The sequence below is a fragment of the Ochotona curzoniae genome, unplaced genomic scaffold, assembly GCF_017591425.1.
Source record: "Ochotona curzoniae isolate NIBS_2020 unplaced genomic scaffold, NIBS_Ocur_1.0 scaffold_1852, whole genome shotgun sequence".
In the NCBI taxonomy this organism is placed as follows: domain Eukaryota; kingdom Metazoa; phylum Chordata; class Mammalia; order Lagomorpha; family Ochotonidae; genus Ochotona; species Ochotona curzoniae.
Window position 1 is genome coordinate 13,673,141 of NW_024467087.1, and position 26,206 is coordinate 13,699,346.

The 26,206-nt window shown below is 39.3% G+C and overlaps 1 protein-coding gene across 3 annotated transcripts in view; it reads left to right on the forward strand.

Annotated features, from left to right (window-relative positions):
* The window catches only part of MBNL3 (muscleblind like splicing regulator 3), a 63,109-nt gene that overhangs the window by 19,283 nt on the left and 17,620 nt on the right, over window positions 1-26,206 (forward strand). For 2 of the 3 annotated variants that reach the window (XM_040999442.1, XM_040999443.1), the window contains exon 2: window positions 16,207-16,371. In XM_040999442.1, coding sequence (XP_040855376.1) covers window positions 16,207-16,371 — 165 coding nt within the window. Of the gene's footprint in view, window positions 1-7,412; window positions 7,428-16,206; window positions 16,372-26,206 lie in introns of those variants that run through there. The other variant, XM_040999444.1, reaches the window with a different exon arrangement.

The following is a 26,206-nucleotide window of genomic DNA, read 5'->3' on the forward strand; positions in this document are numbered from 1 at the left end:
GATTGAAAAGTAATTAGAATCCAGGGGACTTAAAAATTCTAACCTATCACTATGTCTAATAACATACTACATTCAAATTCAAATTTGAATTTTTTCTTCTTTGCCTACAAACAGATGCTGAAGAAATTGGAGCACAGAGACCCTCTGACCTGGCTCCAAACACTTGGTTCCTATTACCATGGGTTTATTTTGGATTGCTCTCATTTTTCCCATCACATTGTCTTTACAAGTCTGAGTACACTCCTGGACTTGGCATGTTCACTTGTCTAACCACTTCTTCTAAGAGCCAGATTTCCTGCTATCATCGGCAGATTTCTGTAGCACTTCACATTTTAGAAGCTGTGGGGAAAAAACTACTAATAAATTATAGAATAGAATTGAGATGCTACTCTTAAGTGATATGATCACATATTCCTTTGTGTCTGAATAACCTCACAATTGCATTTGGGGAATATATTTTATAGCATTTTATTTATTGATTACTCATTTATAGGCAAAACTACACACACACATACATACAAAGGCAAAGACAGAAACAAAACTCCCATCTGTTGGTTCATTTTCAAAACGCCTGCAATGGGCCCTAAACCAGGAGCAGATGCTGGGAGTCCAGGAACTCAGTCCAGCTTTCCTAAATTCTTGAGCCATGACCTACCCACCTCCCAGGATGCCCATCGGCAGGAAGTGGGAGTCAGCACCTGGAAGCCACATCAAACCCAGATACTGTCATATGGGATTCAGGCATCCCAGTAGTATTTACTTGACCAACAAGAAATCGGTAATGTAGAAAAAATATATAAACATAACTATTGTTCTTAAGGCTATATTTGAAGCACAGAAAAAGGTCAAATTTTAGTTCATACTCCGTCCTCACTTTGCACTATCTCAAAATGTACCGGCTTTACAGTCATTTAAGTAAACACACTCTAAAACTGGGTTTGCGGTTGTATGAGTCTTTGGGTGTGCAGTGTTTTTGCAAAGTGATGTGTGTCATTTCTTTGAGTTTGCATTTGTCTACATTCCTAGCTGTTCAACAGTCACATCCAGTACTGATAAGAGGAGAAGGATTCTATGAGAAGAAAAGGCAATGAAACGCTTTAGAACACTTCATCCACTTTCTGGTACAGTTGACCTTTTGTAATGTTCTGGATATTCTCTGTTTTGTTACTGTGTCAAACTCACAGCGCTCAGACAACAGTGGTCCGAATGACTCACTCCTGGACGACACTACTCTCTTTCATAATGGTTTTTCTCTTATGGCAGCCACCAAATCCATAGGCCAAGTATTTCATAAAGCTGCATGTCCATCTATTTTAAGATTGACCTTTTGGCTGATTTATTTGTTTATTTGTAAGGTAGAGTTGCTTAGAAGCAGAGAGAAATCTTCCATCTACTGGTTTACTTCCCAAATGGCTATAATATCCATTGCTAGACCAGGTCACAACCAAGAGCCAAGAGCTACATTTGGGTTTCCATGTGTACGGCAGGGACCCACACGCTTAGACCATCCTCTGCTGCTTTGCCAGGTGATGAGTGGGGTCAGAAGTGGAGCTGCCGAAGCTGGTGCCTATATGGAATGCCAGTGTCACAGGTGGTGGTTTTTTGAAAATAAGATTTATTTATTTTTGTTAGAAAGTCAGCTTTACAGAAAGAAGAAGAGACAGAAAGATTTTCCATCCACTGGTTCACTACCCAAATGGCTGCAACAGTCAGAGCTGAGCCAATGAGTAGCCTCTTCTGGGACTCCCACATGGGTGTGCAGGGCTCTCAAGGACTTGGACCATCCTCTGCTGGAATTTACAGATGGATGATTAGCCTGTTGAGCCACAGTGCTAGCTCCACAGGTGGTGGGTTTACCAGCTATGCCACAGTGCTGGTCCTTAGATTGTTCTGTTTTTTAGGTCATGGTTATTTGTGATTAAGTTTGCATGTTATAATGCCTGATTATTTGATGTTACTTCTCCCAATTGACAAGATGCACTTGTGCAAACTAAAAAGCTGTGTTGAGAGAAATAACTGGAAGGATGGGACACTATTTTGAACATTTTGTTGCTTCGTCTTATTTGATTTAAGGTTACTAAAAATCCCTAAGTGTGGAACAAAATGTCCCAGTTGCCACGCATTTGTCTATTAAATGACTTCTGGACACAGCTAACCGCCAGTTGATTTGTCATCCTTCTTATGATCTTAGATGGAAAACAGTGGCCCAGGCAGTAGAAATATTTGAACCAGCTCATTCCTCAGTTTAAGCCTGTCAAAATATTATAAGGCCATAAAGTGTGCTGGTTACAGATTTGACCTTCAGGGCCAGCACTGTGGCTCATCACCACTTGTGATGCTGGCATCCCACATTGGCATGTGGATTGAGTCCCAGTTGCTCTGCTTCTGAGCCAGCTTCATGCTAATGTACCTGAAGGCAGCTGCTGCCCCAACTACTTGGACCCCTGCCACCCATGTGGGAGAGCTTGATGGAGTTCCAGGCTCCTGGCTTCATCCTGGCCCAGTCCTGTCACTCCTGTCTGGGGAATCAACAAATGGATGGAAGAACTCTGTCTGTCTGTCTGTCTGTCTCTCACTTTGCCTTTTAAAGAGTGTGTGCTAAAGCATCTATGTTCAAATCCCAAACCTGCTACATATTAGTTCTGTTAGTTGGCTTGGACCTTTTCCTTTACTTTTGGGCCTCTGATTTCTCAGTTATGAGGATTAAATGAGATATTGCATATAGAGCATTTGACTAGCACCTGCCACATGACAAATACACCATAAAATTAGCCAGTAATACTCAGGTGGACATGATGGGGGGAAAATGCAGTTCAAATTGCAGCATTTTTAAGTCCCTTCATTGCATTTTATTTTTCTGACTACTTTTATCATATTAATGGAAAACTAATTTTGCAGAGAGCTCCAACATGATCTCTAAATGCATATTAGCAGGTGTTCCTTGCCAAATTACATGCATTAAAGCTGCATATATGATTATTATCCAGCACACCCCTCAGTGGTCTCAATTAGTTCACATCTGAAATGTCACTTGACTTTCTATATTGGAATGTAGTATCTACACTCTGTGTAATACATGAACTACAATGAAACCAAAGAAGCTCCAGATGCCTTTGATAGAAAAAGTGCAAAGAAGTGCCATGATGATGCCTTTTCCTGTAGAGTTTATTTCACTGTATGCACCCTATCAAATATTTTGCAGGATGGAATTGAATTTATCATAGAGAGTCTTAGTTTGTTTTTAAGAAAGATTTTTTTTTTCTGAAGTTGACCAAGTTTGTGTTGATTTTGGTTCTTAGTAAAGAGAATGTGTATTTTTAAAGATGCCATATCTTGACATGTGCCCTACTTTTCCAGGTAAGCCTACTTCCAAGTGGTTTAAACTAACTTAGGGAGGATCAGGGATAGGTTTCAAAGATACTTCCTTTTCTCCATTCTCTGCATTATTTTTCGCCCTTGGCTGCCTTTGGCCAAAGATATCTTCTGCATTAGAGCATGAGCCATTTGTGGTTGATGGACTGCTTGCTATCTGTTAAAGCAAAACCCCCTGGATTTACAGCTTTATTTTAACTAATCTGGTTGCTGGATACATTGTTTGTCAATGGCCTTGTTTATTACTTTAAATCCTGAGAATAGTTTTGTCATCATCAAATATTAACTGCCTTCTGAAAACAGATGGTGAGCGTAACAAGTTGCTGTGCTTAGTAAATTCAACTGTGAGAAGCTCATTTAAAAACGAACGGATTGATTTGAAAAAAAATCACAGAACTCTCATTTTGAACTGTGTCATTTCTGTTCATACTTTTGAAATATTTTGGAAGAGATTTAATATATTTGATAGATATACAGCCCAGCTAGGCTAGAGTTTTACTTTTAAAAGAAAGAAATTATATCAATAAATTCCTTATTTTCATGTCTGCAGGACAAAAATAATAAGTTAGTTTGATTTTCAGATGCTTTTTAGAAAAAAAAATTGTTTGGTTAAAAATGCCACTTTGTTTAAATGCACAGTACACTTGGAGTTTGGAGTCTTTCTTGGGGCTTTGTCTAATATTCTCAACTCCTTGCATTTTAATAACAATTTAATCCACAACTTCAAGTAAGAATTTTGGTGATGAAAATATATTATCACCAGTAAAATGTTGACTTGATCCAAGCCTCAAAATATTTCAGTAGCAGTCCATATCACCATATAGAACTTAGTACTTGCAAATTGTATTGTTGCTATTGGTTTGCTAGTAACGGAGGTGTGTGAGGAAAATGACTGTTTTCAATTGGTACATTTGGCTTTATTGGGAGTTTGGAACTCGATTTCATTCTGAAGACTTTAAAACCCACAAACAATCATTTTAAGATCATGTATTTTAAAACATTTTTAAAAGATTTATTTTATGTTATCTGAAAGACATAGTTACAAAGAGAGGGGAAGAGAGAGCAAAATCTTCCATCTTTTAGTTTACTCCCCAAATGGCAGAAATAGACAGAACTGAGCCAGACTGGAAGCCAGGCACCAGAATTTCTTCCAGTCTCCCCTTTGGGGGAAGAAATTTTAACACTTTGGCCATTTTTCATGGCCTTCCCAACAGGGAGCCAGCTCAGAAGTGGAGCAGCTGGGACTAGATCAGTCCTCATATGGGATGCTGGCATTGAAGGTGGTGGCTTAACCTGTTAAGCCCTAAGGCAAAAAAAAAAAGAGCCTAACATTTACACATTTACATTTCTTTATGTGAAAAAAAACACTTGATTATTTGAAAGAAGACTCATGTTCAGCATCTTTGTGCTCCTAATTTCAAAATGCTAAAATAAATCAATAAACTCTGTCTGTCATGTATATAACCATTGGATGGCAGAATCTGTGGCTGGCTTCAAAAACATAATTATTTAATTGATTCTTAGTTACTCTATTGGCCTGCAAAGATGAATTGCTTAAATCTGAACAGCACTCATTGCCTTTCTCATATTATCCTTATACATTTGTTTAAAAAACTGAATTAAATTCTTCTTTGAATCTCTTTTTGCATAATGACACGAAATTTAGTTTTGCCAAGTGGAAACCCCAAATTTTTAAGCTTAGTGCAAAAGCAAAGCCCTCAACAATTGAAGGGTTTGGCTAATGCCATCTTACTTCTTGAGTTTTAATGTAGTTAAAACTCATTTGAGACCCTTAAGTCATAGAAAATCTGTCTGACTTGTCTCCATACTGACCTCTATAGTGGCTGCTCCGGCAGTGAAGGAAGGTACCTTGCTTCCCACATCCACGCCAGCAGATGTTGTTAGCAGAGTTCTGGATGTAGGCCAGTCTCACTGGAGTTAGGTGGAACCTCACTATGGTTTTCATTTGTATTTCCTTGACAGCTAGGGAGCCTGAGCATTTTTTTTATATGACTATTAAGCATTTTAATTTGTTCTTTTGAAAAAAATGCCTGTAACACAGATGTCCATTAAAAGAGGACTGGGTAAGACACTGTGGTACATCTACTCCATGGGACAATATAGAGTCATTTAAAAGAATGAAATGATACCATTTGCAACAAAGTGATCCTAATTGGAGACCCTTATGCCCAGTGAAGTAAGCCAAACCCAAAAGGACAAATGTCATATGTTTCTTTAATATAAGGCAATATTCATACAAAATACTAAACAAATGAATACATAGGTAAACAGGTATATACATATATTCTCATAAATGAACTGTATAATGGAGAGAGCATACCAGGAAGTGAATATATGTTGCAGTATGCATTTCTTTTCCTGAATAGCAAAGAGGACTCCCAGTGAAACTTAAATATGTCTTGACAATAGAATGCTGGACTCTCTAACCATTGCCTATACTTACAATGCCATGATACACGTAAATAGCAGAATGATGGACTTGTGACTATCTCTCAAGGACTGTACTATTGTAATAATATGGGGGAAACAGTGAGGGAGGAGACTAGGACTGGAGGAAGAGGAGTAGGGGGAGGAGGGGATCATCCCTACCTCTGCAAACCTGTATCATGGGAAAGAAGGAAACAAAAACAAAAATGTAGCAACATTCAGAAGGGGATGTGGAGATGACATGTTACATTGTGGTGATCCTAGGAATAATTTGTCTCTTGGTGGATATCCAGAGATCAAACAAAGGAAAAAATAAAGTCTTTTCAACAAAAGATGCATTTCTTTGGAATTCATGCCTTAGTGGGAAATGAAAATGAGAGTGTGAGAGAAAACTAACATGGCTTTTAAAATGCTATCAACTTTGGTTTGAGCTTTAATGGTCTTTATCAATACAATGAGGAAGCTGAATTCAATCCAGGTTTTCACAGGGGGCTCTAAGAACAGATGGCAACAAATATTTGGTAAAAAGGGGGGCCAGTTAGACCATGTTGGGAAATGCTGGACTAACCAAAGCAAACACATGTCTTGACCGGAACACATAGGAGAGTTATGGCTGGCACACGGTCACTCTCTAAGAGAAGAATATAGTATGTTATTTCTTGCAATCATCTGAGAAGGAAACGCAGGTTGTATAGGTGCTGTCTTGGGACTGGTGGTCTGTGGTCCAACCTGGAGCCTAAAAGGTCTGCAGGACTCTTGGCAGCTTTTCTGCTTAATATCACAAGCATATGCATGGAAAGGTGTAATCTCCCCCAGCATAGTACAATTTCAGTCTTTCTGACCTGACTAATTCTGAAGCTTTGATAATTCTATGAACGTGTCTGCATTATTAAAGAGGAAAAAAAATGAATTCAGGACTGTGTCTAGTAATTGATTCTTGAATGTCTGCCCTTGCCAGTTTTGTGATAGTATGTAATGCAGGGCTATTATGAATAGCCATTTTTCCTGAATATATTATTTGGTTCATTAGAATTAGTCATGCCCCTCTACTTTTCCCTCTCTTCATATGAGTAATCAAGAATAGATTATAAAAGATATCTATGCAACTAACAGCTATTCTTCTGCACGTTTAGAATAAGTAGTTACAGAGATCCTATGTATGCATTTAGAAATATAATAAGAAGCAGTCATTTTCCTGGGTTTTAATGAATGACTTTTGCTTGAATTTGAATATTCCATAAACAGGGCTGGAAAAAAAAATGCTAGCCCACCCTTTACCCCTGGGCACAAAAATAAAAACCTGTTAAAAGAAAGTCTTATCTTGATGGAACACTTCATGTGCTCAAAAAATGATTCTATGCTCTTAGAGTCAGAAGTCAGGCAGATCTGGGCCACACACCATTCCCCGTTTGGTTCTAACCATAAGGGGAAGCTCCAGCAGGCATCAGGGTCGTTTGCATACTCAGTGTGGGAAGGAAGAGTGAGAAGAGGGAGTGGCTGATACTGTAGCAGCCCCGTAGCTCCTCCCACTTGGTAGGGAGGAGCAACAGCATCAAAAATATCTTTCTCCACCAGCGAACTTCCTTAAGTTCCTTGCAGCTGATCAGGTAAGTCTTCTGCTTTATTTTGGGCAACTGAAGGCCTGGGAGAACGCGTGCTTTTTCCGATGAGGGGGCTTGCCTAGGCCCTTAACATATAGAAGTGAAGTGGATTTTTGAGTAGAACACATAGGAAAACAATTGCCAGATAAAATATTGTGCCGGGTGTATGTTCACTGACCAAAAATTACTCATTTTTTCCTGAACTTTTATTGGGAGTCCTGTGTTGTTGTTGTTGTTGTTTGTAACTCTAGCATCCCTAGGTAGAATTGTAAGCAGAAACCATAGCTGGGAAGAAAAGGATGCAAGAAGCTTGTACATTGCTGTGGGTGGGGGTGGGATGGGGTGTCCGGAAAAAAGGGGCAGAGGAACCCTAAGAGCAGATTTGGTGAATGGGCCAGAGAGAGACATCTCTTATGCTATTTAAGAAGGAGGCCTATGTAGTAAGTTCTTTGTGAAGTTGTATACTTTTCTGTTTTGTTCCTGGGAGTAAGAAATTGAATATCATTACTATCTCCCCCTTTTTCTGTATTTAATGCTATTCTGTGTTGGCTGTCCTAACGCTGCTCTAAAGACGGCTCCCATGAGTACTTTGAGCCAGGAATGCCTTCTGACTTTTGTTAACTTGGTGCTCCATTGTCTTTGGGTCTTAATCTGATCCCGGTAGTCTATTTTGTAAAGAAATAATGCATTTTTGAAGAGCTTGTAACTGCCCAGACAGCCAAGTTAATATTTTTCGAAAGCAATGGAAGGTATTTGGTTAGAGCAGACGGAGTGCAGGGAAGCAGGAATCGGGTTCGGTTATTGTCGGTGAGGCAGTCTGGCTTCATTATGAAGAACAAGTAGGATTTTTAGCGTTCTTTGCTTTTCAAAAATCGTCAAAGAAAAATTTCAAGCTTGTGCTTATTTGAAAATAATTGTGTATTGTGAATAAAGGTGAATGCGGCCATGAAGTGAAGCCAGGAACATTTTACTTGTAAGCGGTAGCTACTCACAAGAAAGTTCCACCAGCTGTGATTTTCCTAAAGCCACAAATTCCAGCCTTGTCTAAGTGGCTTCAGGGCATTTGACCTGCTGCTTGTTCAGAGAATTTTGGCTTCAGGGCAGGTCAGTTGGAAAAACCTGCTTCTAAACCACTCTGGAGATCCAGGCAACCCTTGGGCAAGCACAAGCCCTGTGAGCACACGCACACATTCTGATTAGATATGGATCAGTAGCTGCTACTTTTGTTCTGCAGTAGGGGTAGAAAGGGAGAGGAGGACACTGTATCTTGGGGGTGCTTGTGGAAAGAGGTCCCTGGATCTTGACTCATGTTTGTGTGCCTCATGGGTTCATGTTACTTCCTGTTCAGTTACACTTTGTATTACCAGCATTTTTCAGCCATCATGGTCATATATATGTTCCTTAGGGTTTGTGTTCATAGAAAAAAAAAAAAAAAAAAAAAAAGAAAAGAAGAAAAGAAGTTACAAGTTAGCTATGTCTTGGAACTGAACAGAATTGAGATTTATTTGGAAAAGAAGCAGGAACAGCCTAAATCATGTGTTGAGTATTCTCTTCTTGGAGGGAGAAGTAAGAATTTGGGGAAGGACATAGCAAGAGAGTGTGGTGGGTTAAGCTGCTGCTGGTATCCTTGATAGGAACACGAAGTGATTCAAGTCCCAGCTGGTCCTTTCTGCTCCGGCTCCCTGCAAATGCTCTCATGTGGGAGACCAGATGCAATCAGGCTTCTGAAACCCACTTAAGGGTTATGCCCTGTAAAAATTACTCTGACAAAGTGCAACAAGCTTGTATGGGTTGGCTACTATTCACCAGGCTTAGAAACACACTTGAAGATGCAGAGATTTGGAAACTGAGGTTCTGTCTTTAGATAAGCTCAAAGTCTAACAGGGGGGTAGGGGGGTGGGGGGGGGAGGGACGGGGGGGGGGTTGGGAATAGGCATCCAAACCATTTATTGACAGACTCAGTGATAAGTGCTATGATAAAACTAAGTACAAGGTGCAGGCCCAGAGAAGGGACCGATAACTGAGGGTGGGGGTGGGTAGGTGGTCTCAGGATAATCTTTATAGAGCCAGACACGTTCACCCAGAGAATCTGCTTGGCATGGTGAGTGGATGGAAATTTGGCTTTCATCATTGCTGAGCTGCTTGGGAATTAAGACAAGTTGCTTCACTCCCATGGCCTTCACTTTCTGTGAGATAAAGGTACACAACATGTTCCCTAAAATCCGGTCCAGCCCTGCGTTGTTTCAATTCTGGGAATTAAATTATCTTAGTGGCTTATTTCAGAACAGCAGCGTGATTGTGGAAGCCTAATCTTCCCTTGAGTTTGGAGAGGTCGAGATTGAAAAAGCTTTCCAGATGCAGATGGGCGATGGAATCACTTTGTTCTTTTTTCCAGTTGCCTGTGTAGCTCACATTTGATACTTACTTTGCACCAAAACCATTGCTTTGTATGGGTTGTGTCCAAAAGCTGGGACCAGCATTGTGGTACAGTGGGTTTACCCGCTGACATTCCATATTGAAACACTAGTTCAAGTCCCAGCTACTTCGTTTCTGATCCAGTTCCTAGCGAAATGCTCCACGTGTGAAACAGGATAGAGTTCCTGACTCAGGGATTCAGCATGGACCATTCTTGGTTGTAGCAGCAGCCATTTAAAGGAGTAAACTAAAAGATCTCTCTCTCTTCCTCTTTCTGAGATGTTTTCAAACACATTTTTAAAAGCCAAGAGGGATAAAAAAAAAAAAAGACAACAGATGGGACGCAGTATTAACAATAATGGTGGGGAGAGGTGTAGTTTCAGCTGCATTGATTTTGTCTTCAGTATATTCCAGAAATGAAATACTCTTCTCCCAAGATTAATTGCCTGTACTTCACATAAAAATAGAAGTCATCTGTAGGATTTTAAGCATACTTTTTGTGCGTATATGCTATGTGCTCATGTTGATATGTAGTAGAATATTTGGAGAAGAAAGTGATGAAGATTATAGCCATTTTTGTAAAGCCCGGTTTCGAACAGAAAGAATGTGGGGAAATAGCCGTTAAAATGCTGGCTAATACTCAATATATGTTGATGTTAAGTCACTTACAGCTCTCTCAGGTTTTTGCTAGCTTTTGATAGGTCTGTGGTGGTTGCAAGAACCAGGCAAACCTAGTACATGTAAATTTGTAGTTCTCAAATCACTGGTACTTCCTGTGAAAAGCCCTGGTTCTGCATGTATGTATGTTACTGTGAGCAAATATCAATAGGAATTTCATTTAACATATGATTATTAAAACGGAATAACACCATTTTTCTTCCTAGAACAAATATCTGCTCCATGCCTTTGTTTGACATTTAGCTTTCAATTCAGTAGTCTGGCAGATCAATGGGATTATGGCTTTGATATAATCTAGTTATTCGAGAGAACGTATTTTGGTTATTTTTTTTTTCCATATACTTCCAAATGTATTTGAAGAGGTAAATCATTCTACAGACATGTGTTTTTGTTAAGATACTGTGACTGACAAAGGGTAATTTTCAGCTTCCTAGGGTCCTTTTCTTATTTTGATGGATGCTAGGGCTTTCTCTCATGAATATAAAAAAAAAAGTGCATTTCACAGGGGTTTCCTACCACCAAGTGCATGGGAAGCTTGGTATCTGACAGACTTCAGCTCTCACAACTCCCAAAACTTAGGTGGGATTTGAATCTCCACAATGCTGCTTTTCTCTCTGAATCAAAGGCTTTGTGCTCATTTATGAAAAGCCCGAAGGTAGGAAAAAAGCAGTAGATTGAGTTTGGGAGGTTTTATACAGGCTTCACAACTTTTTCCTTTGTCATCAACTTTTGATGCAGATGTAGTTCAGAAATGTCATTGGCCATTTTCTCCCCCTGCTGCTTTTCGACTGCATTTTCAGAGACCGTAGATGCTAAAGGGGAGCTAGAAGATTCGCAGGTGTAGGAGCACTTACTTCAGCAGAGAATTCTTTTCCTATTGAATCACTTTGCTGCTTTCGTAACTCAGTAACATAGTGAAAGACCAGAGGAGAATGACAACTTGAAGGCCAAAAAGAAATGGAAAACAGGCGAAATGGAAGTGAACTGGAATGAGTTTGTACTCCAGTCTCTTTAATGTTTGTTTAATTGTGTAAGACGAGAGGGTGAGAGATTGGGATTGATTTGGATCTCCTGACTCGCCTTCACTGCTCTTTTGGGATATAGCCTGCTCTTCTAGAGAATGGTGATGGTCACAAGTACAACATAGTCATTTCGGATACATTCTAATACTTTAACGACTCCGCACCTGTGGGTCTAAATTTGAAGGAGGGGAGTTTGGGGCACTTGTGGCTTGGTTAGAGCCATTTTAAGGGTGATTTTTTTTTTTTCCAGAACCAAGATAGCATCATTTTGTTATAGATTTGGTGTAACAGGGTATCTTGTTACCCACTCAAAAATGTTTAGTTGGCCTAGGAACCCAGTGGAATCTTTTTAGACAATAGTCATTGCTTTCGAATAGACAAGAATCTCAGATGATTACCTAACTCAACTGTTTTATCAGTCTCTCCCCTACCCCTACTTCATCCCATCCATACACGATTTACCAAAACCTAATCCCCCTACAAGGATCAGAAACAAGTGATACCAAATGTCAGAAAGTGTGTTCCCCTTCGAATGCCAATTAAAGTACTCTGGCCTATATAATTTAGTTTGAGCTTCTTGACGAATGAGTGCTTTAGGGAGGAGATTGATTTTCACCAAGTGTGGTGCATGTAAATATATTATCCTGAATTCTAAAGTCATTCTGAAAAAAAAATATGAAGGGCTGCATTTTCTTTGGAAACATTGTATTCCACAGATAACATGAATATTAAATTATTTGGTCTTCACATCTATTGTTTGGATAGAAAATGCGTATTTTTTTATAAGCTTTCTTTACCATAAGCAGCAGGTTCTCGTAAGGTGGCATCACTATGTATTTGCATTGTTATAGAATTAAATTATGGATTCTGTCATTCAAAAAAGAATGCCTTATAAATCAACAAAAATCTCATAACTGAGATGAATAAGTTTCTTTAAATCTCCTGCTGCCTCATAACTTCAACCTGATGTAATTTTAAAGTGTAATTTCTTTTTTCTCTTCCTGTGTACTGTTTTTACTTTGAAAATAATGTCATCAGTTTTTCAAGAAAAACCTTAAATTACTATATGTAACATATCTGTATAAAAGCACAGAAGTGTGTTAGTTCTTTGTCAATGTATAAGCAGAAAATTTGTCAATACACTGATTCTCTCATTGCATTCAATGAAAGTGATATTAAGGACCTCATTGTAAAAAATGAGAAAATTTCATTTTTTTCTTTTTGCTTTAATTCATCTTTTTATAGTTCCTGAGTATAAAAGAATCTCCTCATTATTACACACACATATATGTATTTGAATTTGTATGTATATGAATTATACACATTATATGCATTACATAATATGCATACATGCTTCATATTCTATACATACAATTTAATATTTTACACCATAATATTTACATTATAATATGTGTGCAATGTAACGTATATGCATGTCTAATATATGTATTTGTAAGATACACATATTATAATATATGTACATATCATATGTGTATTTACATAATATACGTATATATTTTTTGCTGGAGGAGTTGCTGATTGTAAGAAAAAGCAGTCTAGATTGCTTTTCAATCCTACAACAATCTGGTCAGCAGCTGCCACATTTCTTCTCTCACTTTAGCTGTGTAACTGCCTTAAAACATAAGGATTGGGCAATATCTGAGTATGAACAAGATGAAAATAGCCAAAGGAGAAGGAAGGTCGGGAGTCAGTTATTTCGATCTGATTAGGGCACAGGATCTCCAAATGCAGCTGCAAATGGTAATAAAAAGGATTGAAAGTCAGAAGGGAGGTCAGAGGTAAAGCTCGAGCTTTCAGATCTGAACAATTGCAAAGATGGGACTTTGGAACAACTTCGTTTCCCCAGGGAAGAGATTAAAGATGAGAGAAAAGGATTTAGGCCTGAGCTTTGGGGAAATTTTTAATGTTAGAATGTGGAAAGAGTAAGAGAGACCCCAAAGATGACTGTAGAAGTTACCGAGTGCAAATGCCGCCTCCTGTTGCATTCTGACCCAGGTAACCTGTTATATAGAATAGCCGGTCTTGATACTAAATGCCTTGTGACTTTGCTTTGATGCAGTTCACATGGTACAAGTAAATGGAAGCTTATTGTTTTTCTTGAGCCACATTCATGGAGATAAGGTCTCTATTACTGGAATTCTTGGCATGTATGATGCTTTCATATAGTGCTTGTATGTGCTGAAACTATGTAATTACTCTTAGGACACTTAAAAATTCAGGAAAAGAAGATTATAATGCCATTCTTCACTCTTTCTTTCAAGAAATTCCTTTCCCAGGATTTGCCAGAAACTTATACAGGCGCACTGAAACTAAGATGCCATATAATTTTTAACTTAGTTATTTTAAAATAAATTAATCAATAGGAGAAGCAAAAGGACTAACTCAACAATTTAAAAAAAAACCAATAACACATCTTTTAATTTCTCAGATAGCTTGATGTGCAGCATGAACCAGGGGCTGAAGAAGGAGTGATGTGTAATGAGAAAAGACAGATAACAATAGATTTTTGAAAGCTGGCAGCCAGAGGGTTGCCCTTAAAGAGGAACTACTTGATGCCTATATCAGCAGCTTCTTTTCCCTTGGGGAATGATAGTTCAGGTTAACTTGATTACCTGTGGGTCTTTTGTTTACTGACTAATCACTGTCCCAGCCAAGAGGTCCTCAGATGTGACAGCAAGCCTAGAGAAGAGAGCAGAGCATGCACGTGGCCAGTTCCCTTAGGCATGTATGCTGCCTGAGGCTCCGTCATTGCCCACCAAGAACTCCCATCAAGGCAGTATTTCTGTTTTACAACTTCCACTCTCTGATACCTGACATTGGTCTGTCTTGGTCCATTTCCTTTTCCTAAAGAAAACTTGCTTCTGAGATGGCTTTTGCTTTTGGCTGACTGCTGCGTTGCATCCAGAATGCCCTAGCAGAGTTTTGTTCTCAAATCACTTAGTTTCTACCTGCAGCACAGCCTCTTGCTGAGAGAAGCCAAACAACAGAGCCATTTAATTTAACGTGGTTAGTGGGTATAGGGTCCAGTCAGATAAGAGGAATAAATTCTAATATCCGATAGCACAATAGAATAACTGATTGACAACAATTAATTGTGTATTTTGAAGTAGCTACTAGAGAGGATTTTTTTAATGTTCCCAACATTAAGACATGATAAGTGTTTAAGATACGGCCACACTAATGGGCCAATCTGACCATTTTACATTGCATATATATATTGAAGTGTGTGGTGCATAAATAGATATAAGTGTTACATGTCGATTAACAACCCTACAATATTTTAAAGATTGATGAGCACTCCAAAAATGAGCAGTTGCAGTGTATCTGAATTGGCATTATATGCTCCATAAAAGATTTGAAGAACACGCCTTGAATTTCAGTAAAATTATAAGAATGTTTTTAATGGTAACATAACTAAATATGGCGAAGTAATTGTGTAAATCATTGAAGCATTGCAAATAAAGGGAATACACATCATGTGTTGAATGGAAACACATACTGAACAGACTTTTTTCCCTCCTGGGATTCAGAATGTCTAGTCAAAAAAAAAAAAAAAAAAAAAGAAGAAGAAGAAGAAAAGAAATTGCCTTTTAATCTCTCCCTCTTGCTCCCCCATAACCTGATGTACTATATATAATCTTAGTATCTGTGGGAAGGGGAAAAAAATAATCATTTGCCTTTGTCTTAAAAAGCTTGTGATGGACCTTTTGGCCAAGATAAGATAATCTTTAGCTCCTTTGTATATTGTTCATGAATTCAAAATAACAATAGGTTACATTATGACATCACAGTAAGCACCTGCAACAGAGACATTCTTTGCTGCCACATTGGTGGACACCATAGCCAACAGTGGTACCAGCACTTGGGTGACACTAAAGGTATGTTTGAGTCTACAGAACTGACATGTTATTCTGTCGTGCAAGTGTTTAACCCCTCAATGAAACTAAATAACTCTGAAATATGTTTTAGTCTCAACTGTCAAAGTGATCTAGGGCCATTGCTTGTAGAAGCTAATGAACAACAAGGAACGGCAGCTAAAGGAATTCACTCTTAGATTAATAGAACGTCATCGGATTTCCTCACATTGAATGGGTTTGGGGAAAAAAGAGCTTTGGAGCCTAGACTGTCCTGACTAATACAGTCCAAAATTTACATAATTCTGCATGTGTAGCTATTAAGTGGTAGTCTTAATTATTTGTAAATCTAAATTACTAATCTTGCTTAATTTGACAGTGCATTTTACAGGATATGTTGCATTTTTTTAATGTATAGTAATATAATGTGCTATCCCTAGTATTTTATATTTTAAATAAAAGTTGATGCATCTCAAAGTTAAAATAGAGTGCTAAGAGAATGTGTTTTGAATCAGATAACTGGATTTGAGTTTTTCTGACTTTGTAACTTTGCAATTGAGGATTCACACATGTCACTGGCCTTTCTTTGCCTCTGCTTCCTCACCTCAAAGATGAAGATTATAAATGATTCGTTTTACAAGATGAGTGTGAAAATTAAAAGGCTTAATTCTGTGAAGCATTTACTGCAGTTGCTCTCACCTGCTAAAAGCTTAATTTATAAACTTTTGCTATGTTTGTAACCCTATCAGATTTTTAGAAAAACTAAAGAAAGCCTATCTGGTTCCCCATTATCAGGGCCGGTGTACTCGAGACAACTGCAAGTACCTGCACCCCCCTCCACACCTCAGATCGCAGCTGGAGGTTAATGGGCGCAACAATCTGATCCAACAGAAGACTGCCGCAGCCATGTTCGCCCAGCAGATGCAGCTTATGCTCCATAACGCCCAGATGCCATCACTTGTGAGTCACAGCTGTAACTTTGACAGTTACCAGCAGGGGTTTTTTGACAAAAGTATTTATTGAGCAGAGAGAGATGGGGATAGGCAAAGAGAGAGTGTGCGAACGAGTAAGAGTGAGAACCAGTGAGTCTACACTGCTCTGGTTAACTTCCTAAATGCCTGTGACAGCCAGGGCTGGACTAGGCCAAAACCAGGAGTGGGGAACTCTAGCCAGTCCTCCCGTGTGCATGATGGGGACCTAATTAATTGAGCCACCATGGCTGCTTCCAATAGTCTACGTTACCAGGAAGATGGAACCAGGGGCAGGACTGGGTATCGAACCCACACACTTCATCATCTTAAAAGCTAAGACAAACACCATCCCACAGATATGTCTGTGAAAACTGCAGTTGCCTTTTTTTTTCCCCTAAGAGCACATGGCTATGTTGGAATAACCTTCAAAGGCCTTTAAGAAGGTCCTTATGGGTTTTAGGGTGCCAGCTTATATATCTAAGTTGGCACAAAAGAGTAGTACTATTGAAGGGAGCAATCAGGTGTGTTGGACTGTAATTTTGGTTGTATTTATACATGAGTTCAGTTTAATCAGATCTCAGGATGAAGGTGTTTTTTAAGATCATCAGATTTGATTATTATTATATGTAAATTTTTGGATTCGGATATTAATTCACATGGAATTCTCTGTTCTTTGATAGGAGTTTTGATGGGTTCTTATTTTGAAATAACTTTGGAGGTATTAAAAAGTTGCACAAGTGGTCAGGGAGTTTTTCTGTTACTATTCACCCAGTTTCCCTCTATCAATACTTTAAATTACCATGGTAGTTTTGATTAAAAAAAAAAAACAACAACAAAATGACATTAGCACATTATTATTAACTATATTGGCATGATAGTAGATGATTGTTTCATCTTAACCTACATACAATTTCATTTTGCAGGTATTAAGAATATGGTATCATTTGAGACAAGTGTCTAGTGTTTTATGGATCAGTGAGTTTAATGGATCCTTTAGAAAGTAATGAAGCTGTATGTGTTCATACTGTCCTGTCAGAGGCCATCTTGTCCTGAGAGATTTAAATATAATGCTGTGTTCTGGTTCCACCCCTCTCAAGAGGAATGCTAATCACCCCTTTTCTGCTACAATTCTTCACATCTCGAATTCAATTCAGTCGTTTCTCATTCTAATTCCATCTATTGTGCTTCATTTAAACCATTAACAAAATCTATTTAGAACATTTTCTTACCTTTGTTATCCACTCAGAGAGAGAGAGAAAGAAAGATTGTCGATGCAGTGCACATGTAAGAGTAGGGTATTCTGGGCCCAGCATGGTAGCCTAGCAGTGAAAATCCTTGCTTTGCATGTGCCAGGATCCCATATGGGCTCCAGTTTGTGTCCTGGCCACCCCCTTTCCCATCCAGCTCCTTGCTTGTGGACTGGGAAAGCAGTTGAGGATGGCCCTAACCTTTGGAACCCTATACCTGCGTGGAAGATGTAGAAGAAGGTCCTGGCTCCTGGTTTTGGATTGGCTCAACTCTGGCCGTTGTGCTCACTTGGGGAGTGAATCAGCAGACGAAACATCTTCCTCTCTGTCTCTCCTCCTCTCTGTGTATCTGACTTTCCCATAAAAATAAATAAATGTTTTAAAAGAAGAGTAAGGTAATTGGCTCTCAGCAGAGCCTATCATAAAATTAATTTTCAGAATTCAAAATGATCTGTGTTGATATGATACCCTTTAATTAGTACACCATTAGAGCATATAAAAACAAAAGGGCATTTATGAGTCGCTGAAGTTTTGTACCATATTATTCATCCTCTGTAATATCTAGATTTAAGTATAATAAATTTCAAATCCTATACTGTTAGTTTGCCAGGAAGTATTACCTTGAAACTCAGTGCTGTTTCATTTATTATGTTGGAAGTCATCAGTGAACTCTTCAAAACTTCTCCTTCACCCCCAATAAAACTTTATTCTCATGGCTAAGCTTCGTGTTCGAACTCTTCCCTGGACTTTGACACAGTAACATAGCTGAACTCCCTCCTTGTTTCTAAGGGAAAAGAGAAAAGAATGCCTTCTAGCCATCGAGAACAGTATGAACAGAACCCCAGAGACTGAGTAGATGGGGAACAAAAAGAACTTTCATCTTTTCTGCTTCATTGAGCCATAATTGACAAATAATACAGGGGATATCTTGAAGATGTTTTGGAAAATTATGCAGGCATTTTAGAAGCGTTTGACAGCAAAGTAAACATTTTTGGATTCCATTTTTCATTGAAATGTTTTAATTACTCCTTGTATGTCTAAGATCTACAACCGGATGTGTTGATATACGTGTACATCCCGAAAGGAGATGACATAGATGCAGTTGTGGTGACATTACTTGAGGTGAGATAAGCCAGACAGGGACAGATAAATAGTGCATTCTCTAACCTTTGTGCTTAATCATTTAAAAAGCTGAACTTCTAACTGCAGAGTGGAGAGGTAATTGCTAGAGGCTGGGGTTGGTGAACAGGAAGATGTTGGGTAGAGTTTGCTACAGCAAAGGAGCTTTTAGCTCACCATCATTATTTTTACCACTGTCACAGAAGGTCCCAACTTCAGACTGAGTAAGGAATAGGAACCAAAATTGCTTATCAGCTACCTTATCCCAAGGTATGCTGTAGCACTGGGGCATGCATAAGTTAAGGGACAGCGTTTAGGGGCCTAGCTCAATGCCCTGCTTCAGAGAATGGGAAAGCTGACCAAAGGTAAAGTCATGCGAAGTCACCTGTGCACCTCCTCTTCAGTCCCTGCTACAGCTTCCTCATTTCTAGTCTTAGCCCTTCCTGCAATGTTGGTCCTGCTGACTCACCTTGGAGAACAGGGAGTGACTTTTTTAGAATCCCCTGAGAAGTTGATTTTTTCAGCATCTGTGCTTTCTAATTTGATTTCCCTCATGCTTACTATAATAGAATAGATTTTTTTTTTTTTGTTTTCTTCATGGAGGGTGATTGCAGATTGCTGAGGATAACTGATATGACTCACAGGGACACAGTTTATTTTCTAGCCTGTCACAGTACAAGGCATTACTTCAAAGCCCACAGGGAACAATTGGAAGGTGTTTTTCTGTCTCATAGATCATTTAACGACAGTTTTTGTGATGTGATAAACTGATAAAAGATGAATTTGTGCAGTTTTAATCTATACAAAATATCTAGCCCGGAGATAGCTGATATACTCCTATTCAGTGGTCTGCAAAGCTGCTTTGTAAATGTGCTGCAACTGAGCTAGACTGAGATATTTACAGTTACATTTACCAGTGTGACTTGGGAAAAAAATTCTTCAATATGAATTCTCACATTATTGCAGAACTTATGTATAATTATGTTTCGTTCCCCTGGTGCCTGCTCTCTCATGAGCATCTCTCTGTCCCTTGAAATCACCTTACCACCGCCAAGAATCAGATGCCTGTCCTTAAAATACTCCAGCTTTTGTTTAAAAAATTCCCAATCCTTGTATTTGTGTGCAGGGCCTTCAGAAACTTCATGGAAAATTTGCATACCCTTTTAATGTCATTTTCCATGAACTTTAGAAAGTGCCTCCTGTGGTTACATATCTGTGTCAATGACTTGAACTTCAGACCTTCACAAAGCATACTTTGACTGTTCCTAGGATACCAGAAGAGCACATCTATCTTTGAAAAACTGAATATGGTTTGCGTATGATAAGCCTTAGATAAAGTGAATGTCAACCTAAATGGGATGGCAGTGTAGAGAACAGATTCTATTCAGTGTGACTGAACAATGAATAAAAGCCACACCTAGTCAATTTTGGTGGAATGCTTGGGGTAGCAGGTAAGTTGGTTCACTGCCTTTGATAGGTCTCGGCCGACATTTGCTAGTGTAAAATTGCATCTCTGAAAGCTTTTTTGCTGCCTTTATTATAGAAGCTTAGCAAGTGAAACAAAGGGTGTGACTCCCTGGGATTGTTCATTGGAGCTTAAGGGAGGTTTCCTTTGTGATGTTCATGGCAAAAAGCTAGAGGTTTAAGACTGTCCTTCAGCATAATTAGGAGGCAAGCGTGAGTACTGTAGAGGAACAGTAGGAAAGGTAGGCTCACTGCATTACTCTGTGACAAAGCTGCAGTTGAAAATTTTCTCTTTCACAACCAGAGAATTTCCTTATGAGGAAGGTTTTTCACTCCCAGCCGTGGTGTATGTATGCATCAAGTATATGCAATGCTATAAGGCTGTTAAAATATTTACTTATACACATTTTGCATATCTAGACCACATCTGGGAAATTCCTTTAGCTTTCCTCCTTGAATGTGGTGCTTTCACATGGAAGCAGCTCCGGACACACAGGCGAATTTAATCCTGTTGCGTGTATTCACCTGGTGATGTCTGCAGAGGGTGTCAGCACATTCGGGGTTTCAGTGGGGTGTGCCACGCCCTCTGGTGCTGCAGCATGCTTTTCATGGTCTGCTTTCCTGTGCTCAAGTTATGGAACACCACACTATGAAGGCAATAGGGTTCCACTTCAGGGATTTCCTGAATCCCAACTTGAATCATCCTATGTCTGTCTGAACCCCAGCACACCTTTCTACATCATTTCATTATGTTTGTCACTAATATGATACATAAACATGCTGATATGTTTATCTGACAGTAAATAGTAAGGAATGAAGGTGATGTAACACTTCAGAACCAAAAAGGGGGGAAAAAGAGAACAAAACAAGAGTTTCAAGTAGATAGGAAAATGGAAGATTAATAGTAGTTAATGAATAATATTAATTTTAGACTCCAGTGTTTCTGATGGTCTTCTTCTTTAATGAAACAACAGCTGTGAGTTATTCGGTTAATCTTTGGAACCTTGGACTTGAATGGATTGAAGTAAAAATAGAATTGAAACATACTTGCTGTTTTTTAAAATGATATTGAGAGGCAGGGGGACTGAGACTGCTCCCACCGACAGGGTCACTCCAACAATATCTGTGATGTCCTGGACTGAACCGGGGACCATGCTGAAGTTAGGAGCTGGCCCACAGTCCGTGTCAGTCACGTGAGTGGGAGGAATCTGAGAATCTGAGCCATCACATCCACTTGGATGTGGAACATGATGTGGAACTACTAGGCTAGTAACCCATTTTTTAAAATTTGCTTTTGTTTTTTTAAAGATTCGTTTATTTATCTGAATGGCACAGTGAGAGAGATTTTTCCTCTGCTTGCTCACTTCCCAAATGACTGCAACAGTTGGAACTGGGCCATCTTCCATTGATTCCCCTTGTGCACAGCAGGGAGCTTCATCAGAAGCCAAAAAGCCAGGACTTCAGCTGGCACTCAGAGGGATTTTGGGCATCAGAAACAACATCCTTATCATTTTTTAAAAAAATATTTATTTAATTTTACTGGAAAGACAGATTCACAGAGAGAAGAAGAGACAAAGATCTTCCATCTGCTTTTTCACTCCCCAAATGGCCACAATGGCCACAGCTGAACTGAGCCAAAGCCAGGAGGCAGGCACTTCCTCCGGGTCTCCCACGCGGGCACAGGGTTCAAGGCTTTGGGCTATTATCTACTGCTTTCCCAGGCCACAGGCAGGAAGCTGGAAGGGAAGTGGAGCAGCTGGGACATGATGTGGCACCCATATGGATCCTGACACATGCAAGGGGAAGATGAGCCAAGTGAGCCATTGTGCTGGCTCCCCAAACAGCATTTTAACATGCTGTGTAAACAGTGCCTGCCCATTCCTTCATTTTTAAAAAAACAGTTAGCAAAATGATTTAGTAGCTGAGAATAAGAATATAAAATCCTTCCTTTATCATACATTTTGCACATTTATATCAGAATCACAGTTTTTTGGTTCACATAATCACCTTCCTGAAAGTAGTTCAACTGTACATAGAGAGTAACTTATGGCATGGCTCTGTTGTTAAAAATGACTGTGAGTAACACGGGCTGGGTATGTCGGAGGCGCAGTGTAGACAGCCTTTATGTCTGTATTCACATTATGACCGTCTTGATTAGTATAAAAATGGTAGTAGATTTTCACCGAAGTTTGGGAGCAGACCTTCTTTTGATTTGTGTGTGTAATGGTAAGTGAAGGCATTTAGTCCTTTTAACTGCACGTGGTGACACTAAATGTTTTTGTCAAGTGATTTTGGCAAAATACACATTATCATGGAAGTAGATGACTAGACTCTTAGCACAGTTATGACTGTCATTGTCATGGGACTTTCCACATTGACAAAAGTTAAACAAGTCACATTACAGTCTACAGCCATGCTATGAGCCCAAAATTCTACTGGAGTTTACTGCAGTTTTCCAAAGATTAGGTAAGGTTTTAATTTTTAAAAGGACATTTATTTTCATTGGAAAGTCAAATACACAGAAAGAAGAGAGGAAGATCTTCCATCTGATGATTCACCACCCACCCAAGTGGCCACAGTGGCTGGAGCTGAGCCAATCCGAAGCCAGGAACCCGGGGCCTCTTCCTGGTCTTCCATGTGGATGCAGGGTCTCAAAGCCTTGCTTGGGCCGTCCTCAACTGCTTTCCCAGGCCAGGGAGCTGGATGGGAAGTGGGGCCGCTGGGATACAAACCAGCGCCCATGTGGGATCCCGGCATGTTCAAGGCAAGGACTTTAGCTGCTAGGCTACCATGGTAGGCCCATGGATTTTACTTTTTTACATATAGCATTTAAATCGTAGTTTTGTTTGTTTGTTTGTTTGTTTATTTCAGGGGAGAGAAAGCTCACTGGCTTACTCCCCAAATAAGTCCCATGGTCAAGATTCTGAGGAAACTGAATGCAGAAGCTGGAAAAGCCAATGTGGTTCTCTAACGAAGATGACAGGAGCCCAAGCACTTAAGCCATTACTTTGTCTGCCTTGGGGTCTCTGTGAGCCAGAAGCTGCAGGCTGCAGTCAAGAGCCTGAATATAAAACCCAGATATTTCCATCTGATATGGGACATCCCAATCGCTGGGCTAACCACTCAGTCGACCTTTCTTTCATGCTTTCTCTCCTTCGTTTTTTTCTTTTTCTTTTTTTTTTTCCATTTGTTCAAAATGCACTTTCCCCACAGGTGAACTTCCCCTGAGGCTCATGAAGGTCCAAGGCCTCTCATTTCTAGGATCTTTATCTGAGACCGTGAGAGAGGGACCATAGTCATATCTTTAAAAAAATATGTTTATATAATGGCAAGGTTGTTTTTTCTAAAAGTCCTCACCCTTTTCCAGTGTTCTGATAGCTTAAAGGTCATTTTATAGCAAAGCAAAAGGAATCTTCTAGCAGTAGGTTTGCTGCTTGCCCCAACTTGGTTTATATGTGATATGGAGTCTGTTTTTTGTTGTTGTTGTTTTGTTTTATTTTGTTTTTAAGTTAAATAGATATGCTATCCTTTTGTGGCCAAATAGAAGGCACTGGTACTCGCTAGCTTTTATAGGGTCAGGGTTTTTGATAGTAGCAAATCTCAACATTTTCCCTTATCTTCCTTTATCTATTCCCATGAGATGAATGAAATGAAATCTCTTGGTGCAGTTTGTGTTCTTCACCTCTGGGGCTGGTTAGCTCAGTTTTCTTGGAGCCTGTTACTAATGAGACCATGTATGCTTGTCAGCTTCACGGTCATGATCATATTCTAAACTATAGACGGACAGCTTCCTCGAAACTGTTCGTAAGACAAAGGCTGCGCATTTGGAAGGCTCTATGAGAACCTTTTTTTTTTTTTTTCTGGCAGAAGATAAACAAAATAGCAACCACAAAGCTAATGTTTGACAATCTCATTTAGAAAGGGTGATTATTTTTTCTTAAATCAAGTCATTCCTTTGTGCTGCTCGAGATGGCTCCGTAGCCCCAGGGCACGTCCTAGAGAAGCCTGGGGTTGCTTCACCACCTGAGAAGAGTAAAAGAGCACTCAAATATTCTTGATTTACTTTTTTGATTGTTTTTTTTTTAAGATCTATTTATCTGAAAGGCAGAGTTACAGAGAAAGAGGGAGAAAAATACAGAAAGAGAAGGAGATCCTACATCTGCTGGTTCTTTTTTTTTCAAACGGTCACAGTGGCTGGAGATGAGCTGATCTGAAGCCAGGAACTTAGAGACCCAGATATGTGGGCCATCCTCCACTGCTTTCCCAGGCCATTTGTAGGAACTGGGTCAGAAGTGGAGCAGCCACACAAATCAGTGCACATATGGGATGCCAGCACTCCCCTAATTTGTTTTAATAACCTTTAAGGATCGATGCTGTGGCTATCAGCCACATAAGAATTCATTAGTCTACTGCAACCACATACTATATATAATAAGAAGTTATGTATTTTGATTGACGGTATCATTTTTGACAACTCTTTACCGGGTATGTTCTGCTGCTAGTAATTTAGACTCTCCATTTAAAGACATGTATGCATCCTACCTATATGATATGCATATATGTATATTTTTATAAAATACCCAGGGCTTTTCATACTGTTAGATGTACTTTCATACTGTTAGATGTATTTTACATCTTTATCAAAAGACAGCTTGTAAGTGCTATCCGCCTAATGTCCTCTTTAGGAGCAAGACTAATAAATTTCTTCAATTTCTCTGCTTCTGCTTTTCAAGCTTCTCTTTTTTCTTTTGCACTGGGACTTTAAATTGGATTTTTCTATTTGGCAAACCAAAGTTTAACCAATAGTTTGGAGTTTTCTTTTCATTCAATTCAGTAAGTATTCCTTGAACATAGCATCTGTGCTAGGCTTTTAAATTGTAAAGAGCACCTAAAACCACAGGCAAGAAGCAGTTTTTACCTCATAGGAATTTGTTATCTAGCCCATAGTAAGATGGTTTGGTTGCTGTTTTGGTGGCAGGGTAGCTATTTGTGAAATCCTTGATAATTTTAACTCTTAACACCATTCTATCCTGGACTTGGGTTTTTTTTTAAAAATGTCCAGGTTTCCTTGCTCAGCTCAGCACCTGCCATTTAAAAAGAATCACACTTTCTTTCATGCCCTTTGTTAAAGTGAGATAAAAGTTTGATTTTAGTAAACACCGCATTAAGATATGACTGACACACTTCATGTATACAACCTCAATAGCCTGCAGTCATGCATACTTTTGTGAGATATCACCATACTGTTCATGTCACAAACTTTATTAAAATTAGTGCTGAGGCCTGGCATTGTGCAGGATTGGGTAAAGCCAAAGCCTGGGGTGCTGGCATCCCATGTGGTCACTGGTTTAAATCCAGTTGCTCCAATTCCCATCCAGCTCCCACTTACGGCCTCGGAAGGCAGTGGGGAATGGTCCAGGTGCTTGGGCCCTGCACCCATGCGGGAGACCCAGAAGAACCTTCTTATTCTTGGCTTCAGATCAGCTGAGCTTCAGCCAGTGAGCTGTTGAGTTAGTGAACCAGCAGAGGGAAAATCACGCTCTGTGTTACTCTGCCTTTCAAATCAATCAATCAACATTAAAAATAGTATGTATTTCCTACTGCAATACTAAATTTAATTTAATTCTTATTATTGTAGAATGATGGCTAACAGGTAATTTTCAGGTCAGTTTTTATTCCTCTGGGAAAAAGGCAGATTTGCTTTGCTTATGGGCTCTCAAATATCCTGCCTAAAGAAGAAGGCATTTTGCTGTCTTTCCAGATTCTTCTCTCTAGTAATTTGATGTTACACTGATTGATTGGTATTTGAGTACTCCATTCTGATGCTTGGCCAACTGTTGCAGCTTCTCCCACCAAACACAAGAAGATCTGAACCATGATTTGTGCTCTCTGCAATGTTACTACTCATACCTGTTATACCAGGATAATTCCAGGCTCTCTTGCCCACTTGCTTGCCTTTACTGCTCTGCAGTACTACTTGGAGACATCTGTGAT